This window comes from Arachis ipaensis, chromosome B09, assembly GCF_000816755.2.
Source record: "Arachis ipaensis cultivar K30076 chromosome B09, Araip1.1, whole genome shotgun sequence".
Taxonomy (NCBI): Eukaryota; Viridiplantae; Streptophyta; class Magnoliopsida; order Fabales; family Fabaceae; genus Arachis; species Arachis ipaensis.
Genome location: NC_029793.2, coordinates 35,886,007 through 35,914,003, shown reverse-complemented (window position 1 = coordinate 35,914,003; position 27,997 = coordinate 35,886,007). Strand labels below are relative to the sequence as shown.

Below are 27,997 nucleotides of genomic sequence, written 5' to 3'. Positions count from 1 at the left end.
CCCCAATTTTGTGGTTTATCTTGTGCTTATTTTGGGAGATTTTATCAATATTTCTCACACTTATTCACAAGAAATGCATGATTTTGTGTTCAACTCCCAATATTGCTCCATGATGGAAAACATGCTTATTTTGCCTTAAAATTGTCATATTTTAATTCTCTTCTATTGTCATTCGATGCCGTGATGTATTTGTTGAGTAATTTCAGGGATTATAAGGTAGGAATGACTTAGAAGAGAGGGAGGAAGCATGTACAAAAAGGGAGGAACATGAAGAATTGAAATCTTGGGAAAAGCAGCATCGGCGCGCTTGCACACTCCACGCGCACGCGTGGACGGGATTGGCTGGAAGCGGCGTGCAAGGATGGACGCATCCGCGCGGATCAGAAAATCTCTATCGACGCGCACGCGTACTTGGCGCGCACGCGTGGAAAGCTGCACGTGACCTCATTAAAGAAAATCGTGCCTGGCGATTTCTGAGGCTCATTAGGCCCAATTTCAAGCTGTTTCTGCATGGAAAAGACCCAAGGATGCTAGGGAGAAAGGGGGAATACTCATTTTACACTAGGACATAATTTTTAGTTAGTTTTTGGTTCTTGTGTTATTCTAGAGGGAGAAACCCTTGTTCCTCTCTAGATCTAGTTTTAATTTGATCTTCCCTTGTTGATTTGTGACTTGAATCTTGTTAATTACTAGTTTTAATTATTCAATTTGAATTCCTTGTTACAATTTTACTTATATCTTGTGATAGTTTATGAATTCTTGTCAATTGTCATTTTATACCCATTTCATGAATGTTGTGAATCTTGACTTGTTGATGTTACATTGATGATTTCTATGTTTAGCTTTGTTGTTTGGATGATCATATGTTGATAATTCTTAGTGGGTACTTGTAGATTTCAATTTAATTGCTATTTTGAACATGTCTTTTGTTGATGCTTACCAAGTGTTTGATGAATTGTTTATTTTGATTATGGAGTAGTCTTCTTTACTCTTGGCCTAGGTTAAGGGAATTGGGTAAACTTGAGTCATTGGGTCTAATGGATTTGATGATTTTGGAGCTCTAGGTGGTCAATTTGATACTCATTGACGCCAACCCACTACTAATCTAATTAGTAGGTAGGTTGGGACTTATGGGTTGATGTGATCAAGGCCATTTGACGTACTTCAAGTCTAGGAGTAGATATCACGTACTTAAGACTTTGAGAGTAGACTTAATGAGCTTGGTTCCTCATAATTGTCAAGATATAGTTGTTAGACAAGGATGGTGGCCCCAATTCCCAAGCCTAGCCAAGAGTTGCTTTTATTATTCATATTTAAAATTCAATTTTCTCAACTAATTGCTTTAGTTGTAGTTACTTGTTTGGGTTATAATAGAATTAAGTGGAATGTTGTTTATTCATTGAAGTTGCTCATGTTTTGCTTAGTTAATTGAACTAGTTGTTGCATTTTAAGATTACTTGCTTGTTAAGATTCCCATTTATTTTCATGCTCATAACTCACAACCCCGGATTTCTAACCAATATTGAAGCACATGTTTGCCCATTGCTTGTGAGACGACCCGAGGTTTGAATACTTCGGTTATTTCTATTGGGGTTGAACTTGTGACAACCAGATCTCTCTTCTAAATTTGACCCCCGATGATTGTTGTTGGTAGAGCTATACTTGCAACGCGACCTTATTGGAAAAAAAATCTTTACCAATACACCCTTGGGGCTCGTGTCAAACAACAACTTTCTGTGGGAGAAATTTAAAGTCCACTGATGTAGTGTTATTTTAATTTTCTCCATCTTGTCCACAACTATGAAGTTACTCATAGTGTACATTTTAAACTCCTAAAAACAATTCCTCCACTTCTTGAAAACCTTTATGGATTGAAGCTTAGATCCTCCCTCCCTGAAAAAAAAAATCATTTTGTATAAATTTCTCATTTATCAATAAAAAAAATGAAAGTAAATAAAATGAAAGAGCTTGTCTTAATATCTTGAAGCACCATCTCTATACTATTAAGTTCCTTTTGGTTGTACCTGTTTGGATTTTTCCATATATGAACAATACACACCTTAAATTTTCTTTCAAGTTTCTTGGCATTCACATCCATTAGCATATCATATCCTTTAGACATCTTTATACAGGTCTGATAAAAATGGACTATTTTTTGTTTATTCCAGCCTCTACTCTATCCAACAATGAGTGTATCAAGAAATTAGTGAGAAAAAGTTCCACTACCTTTTATACTATTATTTCAATTATTTGAATCACAAAAATCTATTTCTTTGAGTATCTGCTGGGTTGGTCTATTACTCTATGCATTGGCCCATTTTATTTTGTTTTCTTAGGTTGCCAATTGTCATTTAATTGGGAGATACACTTGTCGAGCAAAGATGACCCACCTGTCAAGCAAAAATCACTACTACACTCCTATTATATATTAATAGATAGACAAATAGATAAATAACAAGAAAATTATCATGAATTGTTCTAAATGGTTCCTTTTGTCATTTTTCTTGGAGCTCCAACTACCTAAATCAACGCTTTTCTGCATAGAAGGATCATTGCCGAATAATAATTTATTAGTTACTAATTTATTATGCGAGAAGTGGAGTGATTCACTCTCTAGGTTGCTTGAGAGATAAAAGAATGAAGATCATAAGATACAAGAAAAAAATGTACAATAGTTAAAATTTATAATGAGAAGTTGTGACTTTTTTTAGTTGTTAGTTAAAATAAAATAAGAGAAATGAGGATAAATGAGAGATTCAAATGATAGATTTGAAATCTTGAGAAAAAGATTAAAACTTTCTCAATTTTTTTTTTCAAAAAAAAATTCTCATATAATAAATTTTATTTGAATATAAAACAAAAAAAAAAAAAGACTGTAGACACAATTCTAGAGCTCCTTCTTTTATCAAGAGGGACTATATGTAAAGTTTAAAAAGTGATTTTTTTTAAATTTTTTTTAAGTGTTACTTGTTATGCATTGAATTTTAATTTTTGCCAAATATAGAGATATTATACTGGTCAACTAGGCTGCATTTATTTTTGAAAATAAGACAAGACAAGATACTGAGAACAAGACATAAAAGATAGAGATACAAAATTTTGTATTCTTGTATCCTATTTGGTGATAAATTAGAACAAATTATGAACATCTAATTTATTCTCATTTTTTTCATTCAAAAAATTAAGACGAAAAAAAAAATAATAAAAAATATAATTATAAAAAATAACAAGAATAATGATAGAAAAAATGCAAAATAAGTTGTGTCTCTTGTTAGTGTCTTCGTGTCCTTCCTGTTAGGATGGACACAAAATACACTAATTCAGTGTCTCTGGACACATTGTCTATGTCCATATCTCCTCTGACAAATACAATTTTGTGTCTTTGTGTCCCTATCTCAGTATCCTGTCTTTGAAAACAAACGCAGCCCTATATAACCATACACTATTTTTCTATTATATATAAAATAGATAGATAGATAAATCTATACTAAGTGTATACTAAAATTAACTATTAAATTAGTTATTAGTATAGAATACATATTGAAAATATAAAATACATATTAAAAATAAAATAAACTATATATATATTTATACAAAAATATATGATGGTTGGTGGCTGATTTTAAATGATTAATTTTATTTTATAAATAATATTTTTATGATTAAATAGATTTAGATTTCACAAAAATTATCACTCTCCAGTCTCCACTTAATTATATGTTTAATTTAGGGGTGTTCATGACTCGACCCGGTCTCGAACCTTTTAGGGGTTAATTTGGTGTGATTTCACTAGGTCTAGAATCGGGTAAGGATCTCAAAAATAGACCCGATCATTATTTTGGGTCAGGTCCGGGCCATAGCTCGGGTCACCCGAACTCGACCCGCGGGTCCGGTCATCATACACAATTAATATTTTGTATTATTGGTGATGGATGATGACTATTCTTATGTGGAATTTAAATATTGTAAACCTTAATATTTTGTGTTATTAGTCATTATAAGACTATAAATTAATGTTTTATGTTTAAAATGCATAGGACTTTAGACTAATGTATAATATTATATTATTTGTATTGATTTAAATATTTTGTGTTATTAGACAATATTAGTATTGATTGTGGTTATGCTTTAATTTTAGGGAATGGTTGGTTCTTGTTAATTCTAAATGAATTTTACCATGTCAAATAATGGTTGGAGTTTTAAAAATTTGTATATTTTTACATGCTAGCTTACAAGAAAGTAATGTTAACGGCCCGGTTTTTATCCTATATAATCGTGGTCCGAAAATGTGTAGGTTTCATTGGGTCTAGAATCGAGTTCGGATCTAACAAATAAGCCCAATATATATTTTAGGCCAAATCTAAATCACATCAAATTCAATTTCACCCGACCTATGAACACCTAGTTTAACTTTAATCAAAGGAATTGACGTTTCTTTGCTATTGCGAACGGGGAGGACAGAGCCCTGTTGCCATCCCTTGCCCAAAACCACAAATAGGTCATGCTTTCATTTTTCTTTAGTTTGAGGATAGCCCAATAAATTGAATCCAAAAGTGAAGCCTGGCCCATTTCATCCCTCCATCAAGAGAGCACAAAAGGCAACTCGAAAACCCTAACTCCATCTTAAATCCTTCAGTCGCAGCAGCAGCAGCTCCTCCATCTCCCGAAGCACCCATGGTTCTTTCTCTTTCTCTTCTACTGCAATTTGTTTATTCTTTTCCGTTTTATCTGTCACATTTTCTGACCCAATCTTCATTTTGAATTGAACACACACTTACAGGGGATCGATCTGAAGGCTGGAGGTAAGAGCAAGAAGACCAAAAGAACAGCACCAAAGTCCAATGATATCTACCTTAAGCTCTTGGTCAAGGTAACTTACCTGTTCATTTTCGCATATGCCTTTTATCTTTTGTTAATTTTTTATTTTCAATTTGCTATTGTGTTTTATTTTCGTGACGATGATGATAAATGTGATCCCAGCTCATTATGAGACCTTCGAAAATTCGTTAGGTCTGGGAATATATCTTTCCACACATTTGTCTGAGCCCTAAAACTCATGTCTTTTTTATTGGTGATGAATGATTTTAAATCCAATTTAGCACTGATGTTTTTTATAGTCCTTTTGTGTGTTTTAGTTATGTTTGTATCCCTAAAGTGCGCTTTGATTTTTTGTTGAGGTAGGATGTTAATGAAAATGTTGTCCTTGTAGAGGAGAAAAGGTTCCCAATGATGCATTTTGTTATATCATGCTAATGTATACCTGAAGCTATATGATTGAGATTTGGTTTATTGTACTGAGGGAACTAGTTCTGCTCTCTATTTCATTGTATGTATCATTTGCAATGTGAAAGTAAAATAATTGTTTTTGATACNTGCATACTTTTCAGAGATTAAATAATTTTAAATCCATTTTAACACTGGTTATTTAAAAATGTCTTATCAGTAACTCTAATCTTGGTGAAACTGCAATACTTCGCTTTGTAGTATGCATTGTTTTGGTAATGGTAGGGCAGATTTTCTGCATGATCGAAATATGTCTGTTTCTTGTGTTTCAACTATATTTGGCTGACCCTAAGCCACTTTGTTGTTACTTGAACCTGTTAACTAAGCTATCGATGAGAATTTTGTTCTTGTAAAGGAGAAATAGGTTCCCTGTGATGCCCTTTTCCAATACCATGCTAATGCTGATATCAGATGATTAAGACATTCAGTTTATTTTACTGAGGGAGCCAGTCCTTTACATTATTTCGCTGTTAGTCATGCATTTGGGAGATAACTAGTTTCAGAACCAGATGTTATGTGCTATATTAGTGTATTTTGCTCTTATATCTTTAGTACAATATTATTTATTATTTGGATCTGTGGTTTTCGTACTTTCTTGATATTGTTAAATGCATTGATTTATTTTTGATGGTGGTTGTTACATGATCAGCTTTACCGGTTCCTTGTGAGGAGAACTAACAGCAACTTCAATGCTGTAATATTGAAGCGCTTGTTCATGAGCAAGGTTAACAAGCCTCCACTATCTTTGTCAAGGCTGATTAAGTATACCAAGGGGAAGGTGTGTATTATTATTATTATTATTATTATTATTATTATTATTTGGTTTTATACGTACTTTTGTGGTGTTATTGTGGATTGATTTAATTATCGAATTAATTCATGCAGGAAGGTAAGATTGCAGTGGTGGTTGGGACTATAACTGATGATATTCGTGTATATGATGTTCCACCCTTGAAAGTTACCGCACTCAGGTTTACTGAGACTGCTCGTGCAAGAATAGAGAAGGCTGGTGGTGAATGCATTACATTCGATCAGTTGGCTCTTAGGGCCCCTCTTGGACAGAACACGGTATGTGTGGATACTGTTCTATGCCAATCGTCATTATATTTTGTCGAATTTGTCGCATATCTAACACGTATCACTTTTATGAATGTCAATTTTTAATCTAAAATTCTTGGAAGCAGGTCCTTCTTAGAGGCCCGAAGAATGCTCGAGAAGCCGTGAAGCACTTTGGTCCCGCACCTGGTGTGCCACACAGCCACACCAAGCCTTATGTGCGATCAAAGGGAAGGAAGTTTGAGAAGGCTAGAGGAAGGAGGAACAGCAGAGGGTTTAGGGTTTGATATGATGATCTTTCTATCCCTATTTCTCTACTTGTGCTATTATTTTTGACATTCATATTTTTCCAATATCATAGACAGTGATAAGAGTGTTCAAGTTGTTGTTTACGTTCTTAACTTATGATGATTTTTTTGTTTCTCGCCTTCCTCTCTCTTGAAGTGTAACGTATGCTTACTATCAACTAAGTTTTGATGTTGAGAGTTTGGAATTCAGACGTAACTAAACGTTGACATACTAACTTGGAGCATGTTTGGGAACCCATGAAAACAAAGCATTCATTCATATTTTTTTGGCGAATTAGGTGACGGAGGTAGTAAAACTTTTTATATTCAAATTTTGCTTTAATCATCGAAGGGTATAGAGCGAAAAATGGGTTTTACTCTAGGAACAGATGAAGACAATAAGTTTATCATTTTATACTTTGCTATTCAGTGCCCAAATCAAGTTTTGAAATATGGGTTGACAAATCATTTGATTAAAGGATATCAAACTTTCTAAGATTATTTATTATTAGAGTTTCTTGGTCGTCTTTCAAATAGTGATTCGCTAGGAATATTTTTTAGTAATTTGCAATTGCATAAAATTATCTTGGTTTAATAAAAGTATCAAAGCTGTCTTGGTGGCGGCTTTTTATTAAAATTTATTAATTTCAGTCATTTGAACCCGACGAATTATGCATTTTCTTTATTCATGTAATAATAATAAAAATTTAATTGATAATGAATTAGTGTCAACTAAAAGTAGTTGTTCTATTCTAGGTGTTTTTTTGTTTTTATTTTATTTTTTATGATGTTTTTTAATTCCATAAGTCAGATTAATATGTGAAATTGAGATCCAGTTCATTTTTAGTTACTGAGTTATTTAAACTGGACTAGTGAGAGACTGAGAGTTAACTATATGACTAACTCAAGTTAGTTTCTATTATAGGCTTCTTGCCTCTTTATTTATAGGAGAAACTTATAGTGAAATAACGAGGTTAATCCTCAAAATTAACCCTTAATGAGCTCAAGGAAATGTGAATAAAAGTAATTATCTTACCCCTTTATTAATAGTATAAAATTAAAGCATTTAAAATATCTATTTAGTTCTTATAAATATAAAACTTTACTTATGTTCCTATTAAGTTTTTATAATATCAACGACTAACTATAACATAAACCTAGATGATACTGTGAAAATACCAACTATCATCAGGGTCCATAGTTGAAGACAACTTGATGAAAACATGTTTCCATTATGGCGTTGGCTCGTCAAAAAAGGAAATAAAAAGAAAAGAGTTCAGATGAAGCTAAAAGCAAAGAGGTTGCCAATGCAAACGTAACTGGCAATCACAACTTATTCAAGCAAGCATCAGAAAATGTATCTAAAGTCTAAACATCAAGTATGAACCAGATGAATGGTTCAAGACTAGAACTTGTTAATAAACTGGTAAATGTGGTTGTTCACATCCTCTGCTGCTTCTTGATTATTGAAGTGAGCCACTCCGTTTTGCACAACCACTTCCTCTAAATTAGGCACGTCTTTCTTGAAACCACCGTTGTGAATATACTCTTTCACCCCTGGGAAATTGTACACCAAATCCACACTACCTATGATGAACTTCACTGGCACATTGCTGATTCCTACCCCGGTCCATGGTGCTGTTAGTTCCCAGTTTCTGCAACAAAATTGAATTTGTTATTTAACATAAATACATGACTAATTCTTTTGCTTTTATAGAAGCTCTGATCTTAAACTATTATACTAGAATAAAGAGGAGATGAACACACTTACATGTTGAGATTTCTATAGTAGTTTATAGCTCCAGTGAAGCCTGTGTTCTCAAATTTAGAGACATAATAAGCAATATCTTGTTCTGAGAGCCAAGAGGGCAATGTCTCTTGAGGATTTGGATTAAAACCATTTCCGTACTCTCCCTTTGGAAATATTGGGGCTTCAGTTAAGCGAGTTGTAAGTATGTTCTTGAACAGATAAGCTGTGTCAACTCGAGCAAACTCAGATTCCATCTTCCCTGGTTCCTGTAAGGTCAATATTCAACAAAATAGAAGGGGAAAAAAAGGTTATTTTTTGTAGAATATTTTTCACATCTAATAATGAGTTTAATTTTGATACACATGATTGTCTAATCAAATTCATGTGTTTAAATAATCTTTTTAAGTAGTAAATTTAAAAATTAATTATTTTTACTATATAACAATACGTAATTGATTGTATGTAAAATAATCAAAAAATTTTAAAGCCACAAATATTTAAAATAAATTTACAAATAAAAATATTATTTATACACTAAAATCAGTCATTAAAATCGATTATCAATGTATTTGTGTATAAATATATGTATAGTTTAATTTATTTTTAATGTATATTTGTATCCCAGCATATATTTTATACTGATAACTAATTTTTGTTGCTAATTTTAGTGTACACGTAACATAACTCATTTGCAAAGCTATCCTTTAGAAAAGCAGAGAGTGGAGAGGGAAATAAGATGGTCGTGGTAAAAGAGGGATAGGAGGAAGCAATATAGGAGAGGACGGAGGCGATAGTGAAAAAGAGGAGCAAGGGGATGGAGGAGTATAGAAAGGAAGTTGGGAATGGGAAAGAGGCGGCGGTGACAATGAAGAATTGATTTGTAAAACTCGCAACACAAAAACATTTAACACACGAGTTAATACTATGTTAGTATTTTCTATTATTGAGTAATGAATTAAACTTTAAAGATTAATTTATATATTTTAAAATTTGAGAGTCCAATTTTAAAATCTTATAAATTAATTTGAGTAACTATTTTAAATTATTTTATCCATTTATTCCCTCTATTGAGTAACTATTTTAACTATTTTATCCCACTCCGCCTATGTTACACTTGCGGTACATAGCCGGTCCCAAACCCGTATAAAGGAGGAGGGTTGTGTTAGGTCTTCGGCAACCAACATAAAAATATAGCCGAACCCCCATGACATGAATCAAAGACATTATTGCGCAAAAGCTAGGTCGTTGCCCGGAAGCAACGCGCCGTATGGCTCGAGTACGGTGTCAAAGCAAGAGCCGCTGCATCGGTGCCCGGATGTAGTGTTAAATGAGCAAGGGTTCTCGCGTTTTCGTGAACGGACGATGGTAAATAAGCTAGTTCACAAGGTAAAAGGTAAATGTCGAAGCGATAGAAGGTTGAGATTTGGGACATGGAACATAGGCACTCTAACAGGAAAGTCCATGGAGGTGGTGGACACCATGATAAGGAGGAAGATTAACATTATGTGCCTACAAGAAACGAAATGGGTTGGTGCAAAGGTTAGGGAGTTGGATACTTCTGGTTTCAAACTTTGGTATACAGGAAAGGTGAAGAATATGAATGGGGTTGGAATAATTGTGGATAAGCAGTGGAAGAAGGACGTAGTGAATGTCAAGAGGGTGGGAGATCGGATCATCTCTATCAAACTTGTGGTGGAGGGAGGTGCTTTCCATGTGATTAGCGCCTATGCACCGCAAGTGGGTTCGGACGAACAACACAAGATAAGGTTTTGGGAGAATCTAGAGAGTTTGGTTCAAGGCATACCTTTGGGAGATAAGATTTTCTTAGGAGGAGATTTAAATGGCCATGTTGGGAGAAAAGTGACTGGATATGGGAGTATTCACGGAGGCCATGGTTTCGGGGTGATCAATGCCGAGGGTAAAACTATTTTGGACTTTTCCTCAACCTTTGATCTTCTCATCGCAAATACATGTTTTAAAAAGAGAGACGAACATCTTATAACCTATAAGAGTGGCATGACAAGCTCTCAAATCGACTTCTTCTTGTTGAGGAGAGTCGACCAGAAATTTTGCATTAACTGTAAAATTATCCCGGGAGAGAGTTTGACAACACAACATAGGGTGCTCGTCATGGATTTTCGCGTTGAGCAAAAGTTGAGGAAAAGACATCATACGAAGAACCCAAGGACAAGGTGGTGGCGAATGAAAGGTGAGGAACAAAGAAGCTTCCTAAGACGGGTAGGAGAAGAGGCAAAGTGGGATGGGAATGGAAGCGTGGAAAAGATGTAGAGGGAGATGGCAGAAGTTATTAGAAGAACAGCAAAAGAAAATTTTGGTGAATCTAAAGGAATAGGACCAAGAGACAAGGAGTCCTGGTGGTGGAATGCGAGTATACAAGAAAAGATAAAGATAAAAAGGGAATGCTTTAAAGAGTGGTCTTTATGCCGCAATGCAGATAATTGGGAAAAATATAAGGCGGCTAAGAAAGAGACAAAAGTGGCTGTAAGTGAAGCAAGAACAAGAGCATATGAGGGTCTCTACCAGTCTTTGGGCACGAAAGAAGGAGAAAAAGGTATATATAGAATCGCAAAGAGTCGGGAAAGAAGAACGAGAGATTTGGATCAGGTTAAGTGCATAAAGGATAAGGATGGAGAGGTATTGGCTCAAGAGGAGAAGATTAATGAAAGGTAGAAGAGCTACTTCTACGAGTTATTTAATGAGGGACAAAAGACTCTTCCGAACCTTGGTCGATTATGCACAAGGGAAGAAGATCAAAACTTTGACTACTATCGAAGGATTCGAGACTTCAAGGTAAAAGAGGCTCTAAAGCAGATGAAAAATGGCAGGGCAGTAGGACCTGATAATATTCCGATTGAGGTTTGGAAGGGTCTTGGAGAAAAAGGTATCAACTGGTTAACCATGCTTTTTAATGAGATTTTAAGGTCAAAGAAGATGCCTGATGAGTGGAGAAAGAGCACCTTGGTACCTATCTACAAGAATAAGGGGGATATACAAAGTTACGAAAACTATAGAGGGATTAAGCTTATGAGTCATACTATGAAGTTATGGGAAATGGTGATAGAACGGAGGTTGAGAAAAGAGACACAAATAACAGAGAACCAATTTGGATTTATGCCAGGCAGATCTACCACTGAAGCGATATACCTATTAAGAACGATGATGGAGAGGTATCGTAGTAATAAAAGGGATCTACATATGGTGTTTATTGATTTGGAAAAAGCATATGATAGGGTACCAAGGGAGGTCTTATGGAAGGTTTTAGAAAAGAGGAGAGTAAGGATCACATATATTCGAGCAATTAAAGACATGTATGATGGGGCCACAACTAGTGTGAAGACTCAAGGTGGTGTGACAGAGGAATTCCCTATTGGTATAGGATTACACCAGGGATCATCCTTAAGTCCATACCTTTTCACACTAGTCTTGGAAGTACTCACAGAGCATATCCAAGAGCCTGTGCCATGGTGCATGCTTTTTGCCGATGATATCGTCCTTATGGGAGAGTCAAGGGAAGACCTAAATAAGAAGTTGGAGTTATGGAGAGAAGCTCTAGAAGTGTATGGTCTGCGCATAAGCCGTAGCAAGACGGAATATATGGAATGTAAGTTCAGTCTGAGAAGGAAAAACCCCAATATAGAGGTGAAGATTGGAGAAAACATCCTACGAAAAGTTAAAAGTTTTAAGTATCTTGGGTGCATCATACAAGATAATGGAGAGATTGAACATGATGTAAATCATAGGATCCAAGCAGGTTGGTCAAAATGGCGGAGTGCATCTGGTTTTATATGCGACAAAAAAGTGCCTTTAAAACTTAAAGATAAATTCTATCGCACCGCTATAAGACCGGCTATGCTGTATGATACGGAGTGTTGGGCTGCTAAAGGAGAGCACGAACATAAGCTGAGTGTGGCAGAGATGAAGATGTTGAGATGGATGAGTGGTCATATGCGATTGGATAAAATAAGGAATGAAGATATAAGGGAGAGGGTTGGAGTAGCACCCATTGTGGAAAAGATGGTTGAATCGCGTCTCATGTGGTTTGGACATGTGAGAAGAAGACCGATAGAACATCCAGTCAGGAGGGTGGATGAGATGGAAGATGGATAAAGGGCGAAAGGCAGAGGAAGACCTAAGAAGACCATCCATGAAGTGGTCAAACGAGATCTACATGTAAACGGTCTCTCTGTAGACATGATACATGACAGAGCACAATGGCGTCGTTTGATTCATGTAGCTGACCCCACTTAGTGGGACCAGGCTTTATTGTTGTTGTTGTTATTTATTCTCTCTAATCTCTATGATTGATTAGAGTAATATTAATAGAGTATGACTGAAAACAAATAGTAACGTTACATTAATGAAAACTTATTGGTAAAAACGAGGAATAAAATAACTCACAAGTATTTTTTATGACATTTTATTCAAATAAAATATTTGAAAAGATTCTTACAATATTTGCCATTCGTTTACATGAATGTCCTGTTTTATTATTATGTAAACTGTGATAGGTAACCACAGTTTTCAATTTAAACGTAAACCGTGGAAGGTAAACATAGTTTATTTGTAGGAAATATTGAGAATAAACCGTAGTTGCTTACCACAGAATATGCATAGAAAAGTTTGGTAGAAACTGTGGCCGGTCACCACGGTTTATGAGGATATCACGGTTTATGGAGAGAAAAATTATATATATATATGAGTGAGATTCAAACTATTGAAGAGAAGTATTTTATAATGGCAAGTGAGGAAGAGAGTTTTTTAAATAATAAGGGCAAATCACACTATTAAATCAGAATTGAGGAGAAATTACATGATTCAACAACCAAAGCAAAAAATGTAACATGGATCAACCAGAAGCGTGTTTTTATATAATTCGAATCAAACTAATTCGAATTACAAACCAATAGTAATAAATATGCAGCCAAAATTGATACGTAATTCGAACTTACCTGATTCGAATTATGCATGTAGGTTGACCCAGGGTAGTTCGAATTACACTCATTCGAATTATAAGGGATCCAATTCGAATTACACTAAAAAAATAAAATTATCTAAAATATTGGACCAGCTCAATGTTAATCAGATTTTTATTTCTATTATAAAATATAAAAAAATTAATTCTAAAAAAAATCATGTTATTTTTTAGGATTTAATTTTTTTATCGTGTTTTCATAAAGTTTCTACAAAATTCACCTATCACATTAACTAAACTTATTTATTTACGTAAAATTTGTTTATGGACTCAGCAAATTTGTTTATGTTTTAATACGATTTAAATTGTATTAATATATTTTTATTTTTAATCAATTTAATTTTATTTAAATAATTAGATTTTTAAATTATAAAATTTATATTAGTTTGTAATTTAAAATTTAAATAGATATAATTTAAATTAATAATTTATAAAATTGTATGTTTTCATATTTTATTTAAACCTATCAAAAACAGATGCAACAGGTTTACTTGCTGGAATATTCATCACCAATTTCAGAAAGTAAATACTTGTGCTGATAGGTTATCTCATTTTAGTCATAATCTCTCATTTGACTATTATATTTTTTTCAATCTACCTTTTTGTATTTTCTTAGCTTTTCATGCTAATTCTATAGGTATGACTCTTTTTAGAGTAATTTTTATTTAGTTTTCTTATTTTTTGGACGTTTCTGTCCCGATGTTCATTAAAAGAAAAAACATATGTAAAACTACATAACATTTATAAACCATTCATATTTTTATTCATAATAAATTTATGTTTGGCTAAAAATATATTTATTGATAATATGAATATAAAAAAAAATGCACATGCAATCTTGAACTGGTCTAAATTAATATTTTTTTTATAGAAAATGACTACAATACCCTATTATAGAAAATAACTAAAATACTTCTATTATATATATTAATTTTGAGAATCCTAAATTTTAATCTTTTATTTTTCTATCGTAGGATTAGGATTTAGAATTTTTAAAATTAATATATATATATTTTTAAAATTAATATATATATATATAAAATAAGAACATTTAAATTATTAAAAAATATCTTTAAAAAAAGACGTTTTAGGCGTTTTAGGCGTCTTTATCTAAGTGACTTCCATAAAATAAATAGTAATAGATTATATTTGATCCTCTAAAATTAAATTCAAAATTTAGAGGATTCAAATCCCTTAATAATTATCAAATATTTAAGTGAACATGTGTTCTACATTTTCTTTAAACAAATAACCGACGAATAAAATAAAAATAAAAAAATTAAAGGATCTGAGTTGTACTTGTTATTGCAGAGAGAAGTAAAAAAAAAAAAAAATTAATTGTAGGTTAAAAAAATTGATTTCTAGATGTTTTCCAAATATATATGCAAACTTGCAATAATTTAGAAGTTAGAAATAATATTAAAAATATCAGTGATAAACAATGCAATTTACTCTTCTTAGATTTAAAATTAATAAAATCATCATCTCATGTATATTACCTGGAACCTGCATATGTAAAAATCATCTCCACATGCGGCCCGGAAACCGTCAACCGTCTTGATTTTTGGGTCTCTTCCAAGAAACGGTCGGAAAGGGACACTGAGGCAAACATAAGCCTTAACTCTGTCCGGTCGGAACAAGCAGAGGTACCAACCGATGATGGCCCCCCAATCATGTCCGACCACAAACACTTTCTCTACGCCAAGAGAATCAATCAGAGCTATCACATCACCCACCAGGTGGAAGCACGTGTAGCTCGTCACCGACCCCGGTGCTTCCGTATCACCATAGCCCCGCAGGTCTGGGGCTATAGTGCGGTAGCCTAGGGAGCTGAGGCCCAATATCTGGTGGCGCCACGAGTACCACAGCTCCGGGAAGCCGTGCAGGAAAAGAACCACCGGGCCTTCTCCTTTCTCCGCCACGTGCATCTTTATGCCGTTGACTTCCACCGTTCTGTGCTTTATGGTATCCATATTGTGTTTTGTTTCTTTCTTTTTTTCCGGTGTGTTTGGTATTTACTTTTGACGAACTTCTGTGTTGGTTTAATTTGTCATAAGTACGTACAGAAACCACAGAGCGCTAAAATAGACTCGTGAGTCGTGACAGCAAATTTGTTCGATGTTAGTATGTTGCTGGTATTTTCGTAATTTTTTATTTTTGATATATTTTTGATATTGGAGTGAAACGGTGTTTTTTTTGGAGTTTTATTTTTAAAAACAAAACTGTTTAATTAGAGCGATTATTAGAGGTATAGAAAATCGAACCGTCTGATTTTTGGAACTATATAAATTGGACGGTTTAATTTATGAGAAGAACTATATAAATTGGACGGTTTAATTTATGAGAGGTACACAAATTAGACCATTCGATTTGTGTTAAAAAAATTAAAAAATTTGAATTACAAAATTTGGGTCCTCGGATTTGTGCATTTTTCATAATTTTAAAAAATACAAAAAATTATAATATTAAAGTATATCACTATTTTTACTTTCATAATAAAAAAAATAGCTAGTATCTTCCATGCCAAATATACACGGAAAAAAGAAATAAAAGTAAACTAGTGTAATATCTTTGCTACTGAAATATTACGCTTTTGATTGCGTCATTCTGATAGCAAGAATATTATGATGACTTCAATATTCTTATTTCTCAATAATAAAATAGAGCCTTTGATTCGAAATCGTATCGCTATTTTCTTTGAAAAATTGAAAGTTCTTTTTCTTGAAAACAAATATGCATATATAGATATACAAACACTTCTTACACAAGTAGCTTACAAATATTATATACATACATATTATTACAATCACGACTCCTATCCCTCTTACAAGAATATAATAATAAAAGCGAGGGAAATGCATAACATATGTATATAAACAGAAACAGCATAGCTAAGAATTCAGCAAATTAAAATTCCGTAAGCTTTCTCGTCCGTCCTGAAAAGAGAAGTCTGTAAGGAGTGAGAACATCGTTTTTCCAGGTTCTCAATAGAGGGTTTAAAAATTGTCATAAGAGGATGTGTATAAAAAGAATGAATTTCAAAAGCAATAATCATCGTTCGTCTTATGAATTTTTTTCAAAGATCATAACAAATAATCATCCAGAATTTTCACTATTCGATTTAAAAAAATTTCAAAACTCAAATAATATCCCATAACATAATCAATTCGTACCCATCTTACCAACCATGGCCTCTAGCCTAAATAAAACTAACTCCGGTCTCTGGTCCACATAAAACCAACCACGGCCTCTGGCCCAATAAAACCAAATCAGGGCCTTCGACCCAAATAATATCAACCACACTATTATTGAAAGCATCAATTCATTCACCAATACTTAGTCTCAAGACAGAACCAATCACAGACACAAATAATACAACATAAACACAATCCGAAAACAGTTATAGTAAGTACCACAATTAACAGTTAGACAGAATTCATCAGATAGGCAACCAAAACACTTAAGCACAACCAAACAATAGCAAATAAATGCAGTATGATGCATGCCTATCCTATTGGTCATGAGCTCATACGTCGGTTATATTGCCAAAACTTGACACCTCCGATAGCTAACTCGAATATCTTCTCTCTTGTATGACTTGGAATATAGTGTCTGACACACTCTTGGGATATAGTGCCCGGCACATTTTAGGGATATAATACCCAACACACTTTTGGAATATAGTGTCCAACACACTCTTGGAATATAATACTCGGCACATTTCACACACCAAGAGAATACAGAACCTGGATATAATGCATGTCACACTCTAGGGATATAGTGCCCGACACACTTTTCAATCATAACCATTATCTTCATCAAATTCATCTATAACATAATCAAAATCAAGCATAGTCAAGATCATAAGCAAAATCGTAACTTAATATTATCATTTCTCAATTAAAACCTCATCATTATCACAATCACCATCCATCAGGGATATACTGCCCAACACACTTTTGGGATATAGTGTTTACCATACTTTTCAATCACAAGAATACTCCTTAAACCGATTTCAATCTCATTCTGAAGTTCAAAACATTCCCACTTTTCTTACAACACACCATTCAATACATTTTTCTCAAATCCTTTACTTTTAAAACCAATACCACTTCTTTATGACATTTTTCCAAAATCTTCAAAACAATCTCGCTTAAAACCAGTTTTTCTTTCATAAAACTCATTTCTCACTTAACCAAAATCCTCGAGCTAACTTTAAAATCATTTCAAATTTAACTCCTTTCAAAAGATTAAAAAAAATCGTTTAACAGACTTCAATAATTCGTCCCTTCAGATCCATTTGAAATCCCCAAAAACATAACTCTTAAATTAGATTTAATTGAGTAAAACTCACTTTCGTTTGAAAACAAGTTTTTAGAACCGATTTTTTCAAAACTAACTTTAACTTCACTTTAAGTTTTAAAAAGCTGTTACCAAAAGTTTTAAAACCATTTTAAATTTTCAATTATAAATCCTAATTGAAACATAGTTGCTTATTTTTCAATAATACTTAAAAATTCGTTAAAACGCCTCAATACGTACTCCTTCCTTTAGTTAAATCAAAATAAAATAAAATAGTTCTTTAATCAATTTAACCAAAATAAAACTTTCAATTTCTCATAAAATTTTGGCAGCATCCCTTCTAAAACTCAGACTTTTGTCCCCCTTCAAGGATCCTAACAAAACCTTTTCTCAATCCTTTCCAATAAGTTCAAAACTAAATCATTTTTAATGTCAAACCATTTTCACATATAAAATCATTTTAAAATTCAATCCAATTTCAATATCAACTCATTCCCAAATCTCAATCATTTTCAAAAGTCACTTCACTTCCAATAAATCAAGAAAATCAATTTCATTTAGGATTTCCAGCATTTGATACTTTCTAATCAACTTACAAAAACACACGTTATCAAACCAATTTCAATCCAACGCCAAATCAAAGAATCAACATAACAAAATCTCAACAACCAATCAATTTCGGTAAATTAAGAGACCAATTCAACAATCATCAACTCAACAAAAATCAATCAATTAACCAGATTATACAACCTTCTCAAATAATCAATATATCCATTAAGCAAACAACGCATTTCATCCAAAATAGGTCAATTTAATCCATAAGACTTACGAAATCATAAAAATATATTTTTCATGACAATATCGATTTTTAACAATTTTTTATAATAAAATAGTTTTAAAAAAAAGTCCCCCACCTCGATTGTCAATCTCGGTAATTAATAAACGCAGCAAAACCCTTTTTCTCGGCCCACAACAGCGACAACCACAACCGCAACTTCATACCGCTTCTGCAACAACAACAGCAACTCCAAACGCGGCATGCAAGAATCGCAACTCAACCCTATCGCAATAACGCCGCAGAAACTTCAACAATATATAACGAAACAATGACTAAAAGGGTTTTCGGAGTAGAGACATTTACTGTATTACAAAAATTAAGAACAGAGCAACCGCAGCTTTGGCAGCTGACTCCGAGGATCCCCAGTAACGGCGACGACAACGGTGTAGCTCCAACAGCCGCATGCAGCTTAGCAGCAACCTCCTTCCACAACAACGATAACCGTAGCGACAATACCCCCACCGTCACCTTCTCTCTTTCCGGTGACCAGCTCAACGGCAGACTCACCCATCGGTGACGACAGACGTGACGGTGACGACGAGATGAAGGAGCTTGATGGCGACAAGGCAAAATGGCAGCAGTCCTCCCTCCCTGTCACTAGGTCGTGCCCTTCTTTCTCAGCGTCTTCTACCTCCTCGGCGGTAACAACGGCGACGCAAGGACGATGGCGACGCGTGGCTCGACAGCTCCTCTTCCCTCAATGCGAGATCTCTCTGTGAACTCTCTCCTATTGACGGCACAGTGGAGGCGATGGTGGCAGTGACGCCCACCACGCCGTCTCCCTCTCCTTTCTCTTCTCTTCTTCTTCTCCTCTCTCTTCTCTTTTCCCCTCTCTGTTCTCTGTGTGTGTGGGTGTGTTGAGGGAGTGAGAGTGGCGACTAGGGTCAGTGAGTGAAGGGTGAGTGTGTTGTGTGTTCAGGTTAGGGTAAATTTATATATAAGGGTAATTTTGTAATTTTAATAAAACTAAGAATAATATAGTAATTAAAAATCAATTTTAATCCAACAATAATTATCAATAAAAATACTATTATTTTTTAATAAATACTCTAATTTAAGAATGAGAGGTTATCAAACTAATTTTTTTTTATTCATAAAATAAAGTTCAAAATCTAAATATTCAAATTAAAGCTTATAAAATCCTTAGCGTTTCTCAATTACAAAAGCTTTGAATCATAAAGAAGAAAATACTCAATTAATATAAAAATTTTTAAAAATATAATCTTAAATAAATATAATAAACCATAAATAACATATTATTTAATTTTTAAAAATCTAGAGTCTTATAATCTACCTTTACTTAATTCTTTAAAGTTTTTTTTTTAGAATTGAGTTTTTATACTATATAATATTTTTTTCACTTTAGTCTATACTATGACAAAAACGTTTGAAATAATAGAAAATTTCGTTAAAAAGATGAATATTCTCATAACTAAGGTAGAAAACCTAATTGAAGACACCTCCATATTTCGAAAATAACAAAAAAATTCTTATCATTTTGTCGTACACTCACATTCTTAGTCTTAAGTGTTCAGTAACCCACCTCACCCACCTCCCAAGTTCCCTTACTCTTACTCGAACAAACAGAGGCACAATGCCACCCCTCCCTGCTTTCTCACTCTCATATCGGTTCACCACTGTAACGACCTAACTTCTAGCACGTTATGACCAATGCTAGCCACTAGGCGCTACTATACGGCTTTTCCTAGAAACTCTAGACTTTATATTAAATATATACATATGAGCCTGTAGCGCTAATCGAGATCGCATGTCAGATATATAGATATAAGAAAATAGATAATAGTTAAATAGATAATATCTACATGAAGCATAGAAATATCATACATATATGCTCGAAGGCTCATTTAGTACATCATAATTCACACCAACTTACGTCGTTGCTTATTCATGAAAATATTTACAGACTCCGTATTTATACTAACAGGCCTTGACTCACAAGAGTCACTGTAGTCTGGGACCCATTCTAACTTGTTTATATAGGTATTTACAAATCACTTAACCCTCTAAAAGTCTATATAAACCGAAGGCAAAGACAACTACTACCACTGCTACTATTATAACTACTGTTGGTCATCGATCCTTGGTAACTAAAGAAATACGGAAGTGCTGTGTGAAAGTAAAAGAAGTCGCTTTGACCCTCCGGTAATGCTACTGCTGCTTGCTAGTCCCAAGACTGGAAACTCAAAGAAGATCTTGCCGGTTTGCATCTGCGGAATGGGAAAGTAAAGGGTGAGAACCTAAGGTTCCAGCAGGGTACTACACAAGAAAACCTAAGGGGTTCCGCAGCCTAAGTCTAAGACTTCGCGCAGTTAGGTCGGTAAGTCACACAAATAAGTACAAGCACAAGTATATAGCAGAATAGTAATCAATCACAGAATACAAGAAGCAGAGACAAAATACAAACATAGGTACAAGTAAGCAATCACAAATATAGAGAATGCAGCAACCAAATATGATGCATGCCTGGTCCTATGCAGGCCATGAGCTCATGCGTCGGTTGACTACCCGCAACCGACATTACCTAGGAACTAGTCCTAGATATAGTTTCCCAATTGCGTCTGTCCGTGTATATGTCTCGATGTGGTTAAGCATACCACCAGTCTGTGACAACAGGCAATCGTCGCAAAGCTTTATGCCATAATATACGCACAAAGGGGAAACATAGTTTTAGCAATCAGTGGGTAAATACTCGCCTCCAAACAACCTCTAGCACCTTGGGGTTTATAGTTCTTTTTTCTGCGGCACATCTCAATAAACTTTAGCTCTAAGGGACTTCTCTGTCCTTCTTTTTAAATAAAATTTATGTCCGACCCTTTCTTAAAATATCTCAGCCTTGTCACATATTTTTACCATTTGTTCATGGAATTTTTGTACATTTTTAATTTTACCCTTTCTATACATAACTTCGTTTTTTTTCTAGTTTTCTTTAGGCTTTTAGTGGCGCTTTTACCACTAGTATTATTACTTCACCATTTTACACTCATATTTTTTTCTAATAGACCTTTTCTCCTTCATTGAGTTAATTAAATTATTTTTAATTTGACTTTATGCCTAAAATTACTAATATGCCCCTAAGTACTCTAATTTTACCGTTTAACCTGATTTACCGTCAAATTGTTACCGCGTTAATCCTAATATTTTTCTATGACCAAATTATCCATAATACTTTTAACTAATGCTAATTATACCCTTAGGACCTAAAATATCATTTTACCCTTTATTAATTTATTTACTTATTCTAGTTACCACTTTTTACCGTTTTACTTCTACCTTTTACTAAAACTTTTATTTAGGCCCAAAATTTTATTGTAATTATAATTTTGACTCAATTAATTTATATAATTACTATTTTACCCCTAATGATACTAAGTTCATAATTTTATTTATTTTTCATTTAAATTACATTTTTCACTCTTTTTTAATCTAAAAATGACCATAACACCTTTTTTTATTTTTACACCTTTGTTTCATTGGATTAAAATCAGTTTTCTAACCTCTTTCTAATCCTTATACACATGACTTTCATGATCATTTAGTGGCCAAATTTTTAGGAGTGCAGCTTTTTATTTTTATCCACTTTTAGTGACTCTTAAAGCTTGAAACTTAAACCCCATGTGCTCCAAATAATTTTCAGTGATTTCATACAATTTTCAAAGACAAATAAGCTTCATATATCACTCAAATAATAGTCCAAAAATAGAGAAGTATCACTGAATTTCTAAAATTAAGAATCAAGTACAAAATCACCACAAAGTGGCTCATATGAACAACCACAAACACATTCTAACTAATCCTAACCCTTACCTCTTATTGAAGTCAGTTCTTAAACCTTTCACACACTAGAAAATATGCACACAAGGGTAGAAGCACAGATGGTGATGGTGCAGTTTCATTTTTGGTCAACAATGTCGCAAAAACGTCGAAATTCAACCACTGTGAACTCGAAACTCCTTAACTCCTTAAGCATGTTCCATGGGTGCTTCAAGAGGAGTTATCTATACATGGAGGAGAGTAATGATTCATCATGGTTACTGTTTATTTTTAAAAGAAAAAGAAAAGAAGAAAGAACAAGAGTTTACCTAGCCGAATTCGGTATAAATGCAAAGATTGGCGAAAACGGACAAGAGTTTGTGCTTGTATGGTTTGAGTCCTTGAAGAACACTTGAAGAATAGTGTATGAATGGTGAGATAAGAGGCTGAAAACTCAGGTAGTATGTGCAGAATTTTCTCTCTTTCTCTCTCAAGAATTTGGTCAAAAGAGTGTAAAAATGTGTAAAGTGTTTTGTAAATTTTGTGGCAAATGCTTCCTTAAATAAAAAAATAAAAGTCTTAGTGAATTTATGATGGTAAAATGTGCTGGAATTTTCGTGGTCCAGGGATGGGATTTTGATGAAGAAGGGGCATGAAAACGATAGCTTGGTCAGCACTCGCGTGTCGAGCTTATACGCAATTAACCGCAATTAGTTATTCGAGGTTAAAAACACAGCAGAGAGGGATGAAAGGCTGAGATAATCTCGGCCCAGAGGCTGAGAAGAAGATACAAGTTACTTAGATGCCATGTACGAAGATTTGGGGTCTCTAGGAGTCGTTTGCGGAATAGTAGTCAGAAATTCGGTTCGGATAACTTTTACTGTGCTATAAAATAATTAATAGATAATATTTTTTCTTAAAGGAGTAAATCATGAATGGATGACTAATATAAATTTTGAGGCACATTTAGTTGGATAAAAATTAGTTTGACCATTGATTCCGAGGTTTTCGGTTACTAGAGTTTTTCTCAGCGCACGCAAAACCGTCACTAAAAGTGAATTTCCGGCTCAAAAAGTCTCTAGTGAAAAAATAAATCAATGGTAATCTAATATCTATTATTTACTAGTCAAACTTGGCTTAGGAGAAATTAATTACACTCATAAAGTCAATTTTGACCTTATTAATGGCCTTTTTCTTTTTTCTTTTTTATTTTTTTCTTTTTTCTTTCTTCATTTTTTTATTCTTATTTTTTTTACCATTGGGTTAGCCTCATTATTTCTTATTGGACCATGATTCTAAATTTTACAAAATAAATTTTAAAATAGCCAGAAAAGTCTGTTTACCAAAAACCGGGTTCTTACATTATACCCTGCTTAAAGAAAATTGTCCTCAAAATTTCAACTATGCACATAAAATTATAAGGACATCCATGTCTTGTGTCATGGTTAAGGTTCTTAATTAGCATAACACTCACCTCAAGCGAAGTGACCGGGTCTTGTGGCGCTTATTAGTAGTCATGGTAAAACTCCATCCTGTTGGTGGGGTCTAGAGGCCCTATCTGTAATCCTCTTGCGGCAGTTCCTTGCTAGATGTCCCTCATTATTGCAGTAGTAACATATATTTGTACCAAATCGGCAAAGCCTACCGCAATAATTTTGCCATACTTCGGGCATATGAAGCCATCCTGAGTTTGCTGAGGTTGTTCTCCCTGTATCCATCCTAGGTCATGATTATTTTTACTACCATTGAAACGAATACGAAGGTCACCTCTAGGTTAGTTTTAGTGTTGTTGCTGCCCATTAGATTTGAAATCTCTTCCCCAAGGGGCTAGTCTTCGATCGAAACTTAGTTGTGCAGCCCCTCGATGATTTGCTCATGCAACTGCCAACTTCTTTGAATATTCCTCTGCCAGTTGACTCTTATTGACTAATTCAGCGAAGTTTCTGACCTCCATTGGACCCACTAAGGCTAACAGCTCCTCCCTGAGACCTCCCTCATATTTAATACACTTTCACTCTCATATTCTACAAGATTTCCCTGGCAAACCTTCAAAAATCGACACAAGTCCTCGAATATCCGGGTGTACTCAGCCACCGTCATGCTTTCCTACCTCAACTGCAGTAATTCCAACTCTTTGGCAGTGCGGGAGAATGGAGGAAAATACTTCTTGTAGAACTCAGTGCGAAAGTCAACCCAAGTGATCTCAACGCCTCCTTGTCCTATCAACTGGCTCACTCCCTGCCACCAATGTTGTGCATCCCCCTTCAGCATGTAAGTGGTGAACTCCACTTGTTGTCCCTTAGGGACATGTTTCACCTGTAGAGCCCGTTCTATAGCACGAAACCAATCATCTGCCCCGGTCGGATAAATTGGACGGATTAATTTTAAGGAAAGATGCTAAAGTCATTAGCCTATCCCTTTCGGGTACGCTGTTTTCCAATCTATTTTGATTTCCATGACCATTCTCATTACTGTTCCCCTGTTGTCGTTCCATTCTTTCCACCACTCTGTTTGTCGCAGCGACAGAATAGTGCACAGCTGCAGCCATTGTGTTAATAGATTCTAACAAGGCGGCCGGGTCAAATACCGGCTTGAAGCTCGGACTTGATTGACGAGTGCTACGCTAGTTTGCAGACATTGAGGTCCTGTTAACACTAAACAATCAATATTAAGGTGATCAGTCTTAACATATCCAATTTAAGTGCTAACATTTCCAAAATGAATGCTCACAGACTATTATGCAAAATGTATTATTAGAGATACCCTAGCAGCATGGAAATACACAAGCAGAGCATGCGGTGAAGCATGGTCAGTCCATCCCCAGGCTTTATCAAGGACAAACTGCTCTGATACCATTTGTAACGATCCAGCTTCTAGCACGTCATGCACAATGCTAGCCGATAGGCGCTACTATACGACTGTTCCTAGAGACTCTAAACCTTATACTAAATATATACATATGAGCCTGTAGCGCTAATCGAGATCACGTGTCAGATATATAGATATAAGGAAATAGATAATAGATAAATAGATAATATATACATGAAGCATAGAAATATCATACATATATGCCCGAAGGCTCATTTAGTACATCATAATTCACACCAACTTGCGTCGTTGCTTATTCATGAAAATATTTACAGACTCTGTATTTATACTAACAGGCCTTGACTCACAAGAGTCACTGTAGTCTGGGACCCATTCTAACTTGTTTATATAGGTATTTACAGAAGCACCTAGACCTCTAAAAGTCTATACAAAGCGAGGGCAAAGAAAACTACTACCACTGCTACTATTATAACTACTGCTGGTCATCGATCCTTGGTAGTTGAAGAAACACGGAAGTGCTGTGTGAAAGTAAAAGAAGTCGCTCTGACCCTCCGGTAATGCTACTGCTGCTCGCTAGTCCCAAAACTAGAAACTCAAAGAAGATCTCACCGGTTTGCATCTGCGGAATGGGAAAGTAAGGGGTGAGAACCTAAGGTTCCAGCAGGGTACTTGACGTGGCAGAAATTGGCGAGTCAAGAATTGTTATAAGATATGCGTTGCAAGTATCGTTCTTAACCAACCAGAGATCTGCTTATCAATTTCGAAGGGTGTCACAAAAATTAAAATAAAAATATTGGGAGTATGAATCCCAGGTCGTCTCCCAACGAGTTGCAGAAAGGTGTGCTATTTTATTAATCATATGTTTTCAAAAAGGGTTTGAGTTGAATAAACAGGAAATTAAATTAGAGAAATTAGATAATTTAAATAAAAGCCTTGACTGGGAGTAGATTAGCTGAAAGCCCTATTCTTGTTGGAGTACTCTCAAGATTAATTGATAATTGAAGGTTGTTCTGTTTAGTTATCCCTTACTAGGTAAGGGAAAGTCAAACAAGTTAGAATGCTACTTCTATTCACAAGTTCCAACTCACTCAATTAAAAGGAATTGGTGTCAGTGACTAGAGGGCAATCCAACAATAAACCCAATTACAATTTTTCTTTTGAGCATTCCAACTCAAGGGTTCCTTTCAATCAACTCCCCATCAAGTTAGGGAACTACTCACTCATTGTGAATGTAGAATTCATAACATAGGAAAGGGAATTAAGGAAAGTCATGATAAATAATAATCAAAGAAATCAATTAAAAATAAAAGTAATTCTTGTATTAATAAATTCTAAAAATAATTCAATAGTAAAATTGAGTAAATTAAAGGATATGGAAGAGTAAGAGCCAAGTAAAGAAAACGAACTAGAATGACGAAGTCTTGATGAGGTAATAACTCTTCTCAATATCCCAATGCAAAAAGCAATAGAAATAAAAATCCTAAGAACTATGAATGTGTAGAGAGAAAACCTAGAGGAGGAGTAAAACTAGATCTAAAAACTAAAAATTGTGTAGAATAAATGTTGTTTTTCGGTCTCTGCATGTTCTCTGGCTTTAGTCTGCTTTTCTGGGCCGAAAACTGGGTCAAAACAGGGCCCAAAATTGCCCCCAGCGAATTCTGCAGATTATGCAGATCGCGCACGTCACGCGATCGCGTCATTCATGCGGCAGTGTCATTCGGCGTTTTGCCCTGCCACGCGAGCGCGCCGTCCACGCCTCCGCGTCACTTGTGCTATTCCAATCCGCGCGGTCGCGTGAGCCATGCGGCCGCGTCACTGCGATTTCCTCTCTTTCGCGCGGTCGCATGAGCCATGCGGCCGCGTCACTTCTCGCTGGTCATCTCCTCAATTTCTTGTGTTTCTTCCATTTTTGCAAGCTTTCTTTTCAATCTCCAACTCATTCATGCCCTATAAATCCTAAAACACTTAACACACAGATCACGACATCGAATGGAATAAAGGAGAATTAAAATACATAATTAAAAGTCTCTAGGAAGCAAGTTTTCAATCATGTAATAATTTTAGGAAGGAAATATAAATGCATGCTAATCATATGAATAAGTGGGTAAAGATCATGATAAAACCACACAATTAAACACATTATAAACCATAAAATAGTAGTTTATCAACCTCTCCACACTTAAACATTAGCATGTCCTCATGCTTAGTTGAAGGAGATAAAATAAATGAGTGGGAACATGTAAAACTCATGCAATGCAATGCAACCTATATATGTGAATGCAACTATATGATTCCTGTCCACTTGATCAATAGTAAATAAGCTCTTCAAAATAATTACAAATCAAATTTCACTAATTCAATTCTTATACAGTAAGAATAGATAAAAATGCAAGAAGGTAGCTCATGAAAGCAGGGAACATAGAATTTTAAGCATTGAACCCTCACTGATGATGTATGTACGCTCTAATATCTCTAGTGTATAGGGCAATCACTCTATCCTTCTCTAATCATGCTCTCTAATTTTTGTTCTTCTCCTAACTAATCAACAACATTTAATATACCAATGCAAACATCATGAGGTCTTTTCAAGGTTGTAATGGGGCCAAGGTAATGGTAAGGATACATATGTGGCTAAGTAAGCTTATAAACTGAATCTTTAATTAACCCAAACTTTAACATAACCTATATATATTCTTTATAACTTTAGAATTCATACCTAGCTACCCAGAATTTTCCTTTCACATTCCATACTCGTGTATCAACTTTTTATTTTAATTTTATCATACATGCATTGATCTTTGAATTCTTAACTTAGCATTGGGGTAATTTTGTCCCCTTATTTATTTATTGAATATTTTTAGGTTTTTTTTTAACATAAACATAAAAAT

At 34.5% G+C, this 27,997-nt stretch overlaps 2 protein-coding genes and 1 long non-coding RNA gene across 4 annotated transcripts; 1 reads left to right on the top strand and 2 right to left on the bottom strand.

Annotated features, from left to right (window-relative positions):
• On the top strand, positions 4,520 to 6,860 carry LOC107618985 (60S ribosomal protein L18). Its single transcript, XM_016321183.2, has 5 exons — positions 4,520 to 4,677; positions 4,781 to 4,870; positions 5,933 to 6,061; positions 6,169 to 6,351; positions 6,468 to 6,860. Exons 1-5 carry the CDS (start codon positions 4,675 to 4,677, stop codon positions 6,624 to 6,626), a joined length of 564 nt encoding a protein of 187 aa, XP_016176669.1. The 5' UTR covers positions 4,520 to 4,674; the 3' UTR covers positions 6,627 to 6,860.
• LOC107619128 (epoxide hydrolase A) lies at positions 7,888 to 15,513 on the bottom strand. Its single transcript, XM_016321352.2, has 3 exons — positions 14,869 to 15,513; positions 8,398 to 8,642; positions 7,888 to 8,281 (listed from the first exon to the last, which is right to left on the bottom strand). Exons 1-3 carry the CDS (start codon positions 15,340 to 15,342, stop codon positions 8,032 to 8,034), a joined length of 969 nt encoding a protein of 322 aa, XP_016176838.1. The 5' UTR covers positions 15,343 to 15,513; the 3' UTR covers positions 7,888 to 8,031.
• Positions 16,110 to 19,412, bottom strand: LOC107619718. 2 transcript variants are annotated; one of them, XR_001615758.2, is made up of 2 exons: positions 18,586 to 19,412; positions 16,110 to 16,319 (listed from the first exon to the last, which is right to left on the bottom strand). It is a non-coding gene; the product is annotated as an uncharacterized LOC107619718 (long non-coding RNA). The 2 variants fall into 2 exon arrangements; XR_001615759.2 differs by having other exon boundaries at positions 16,110 to 16,305; positions 18,586 to 19,020.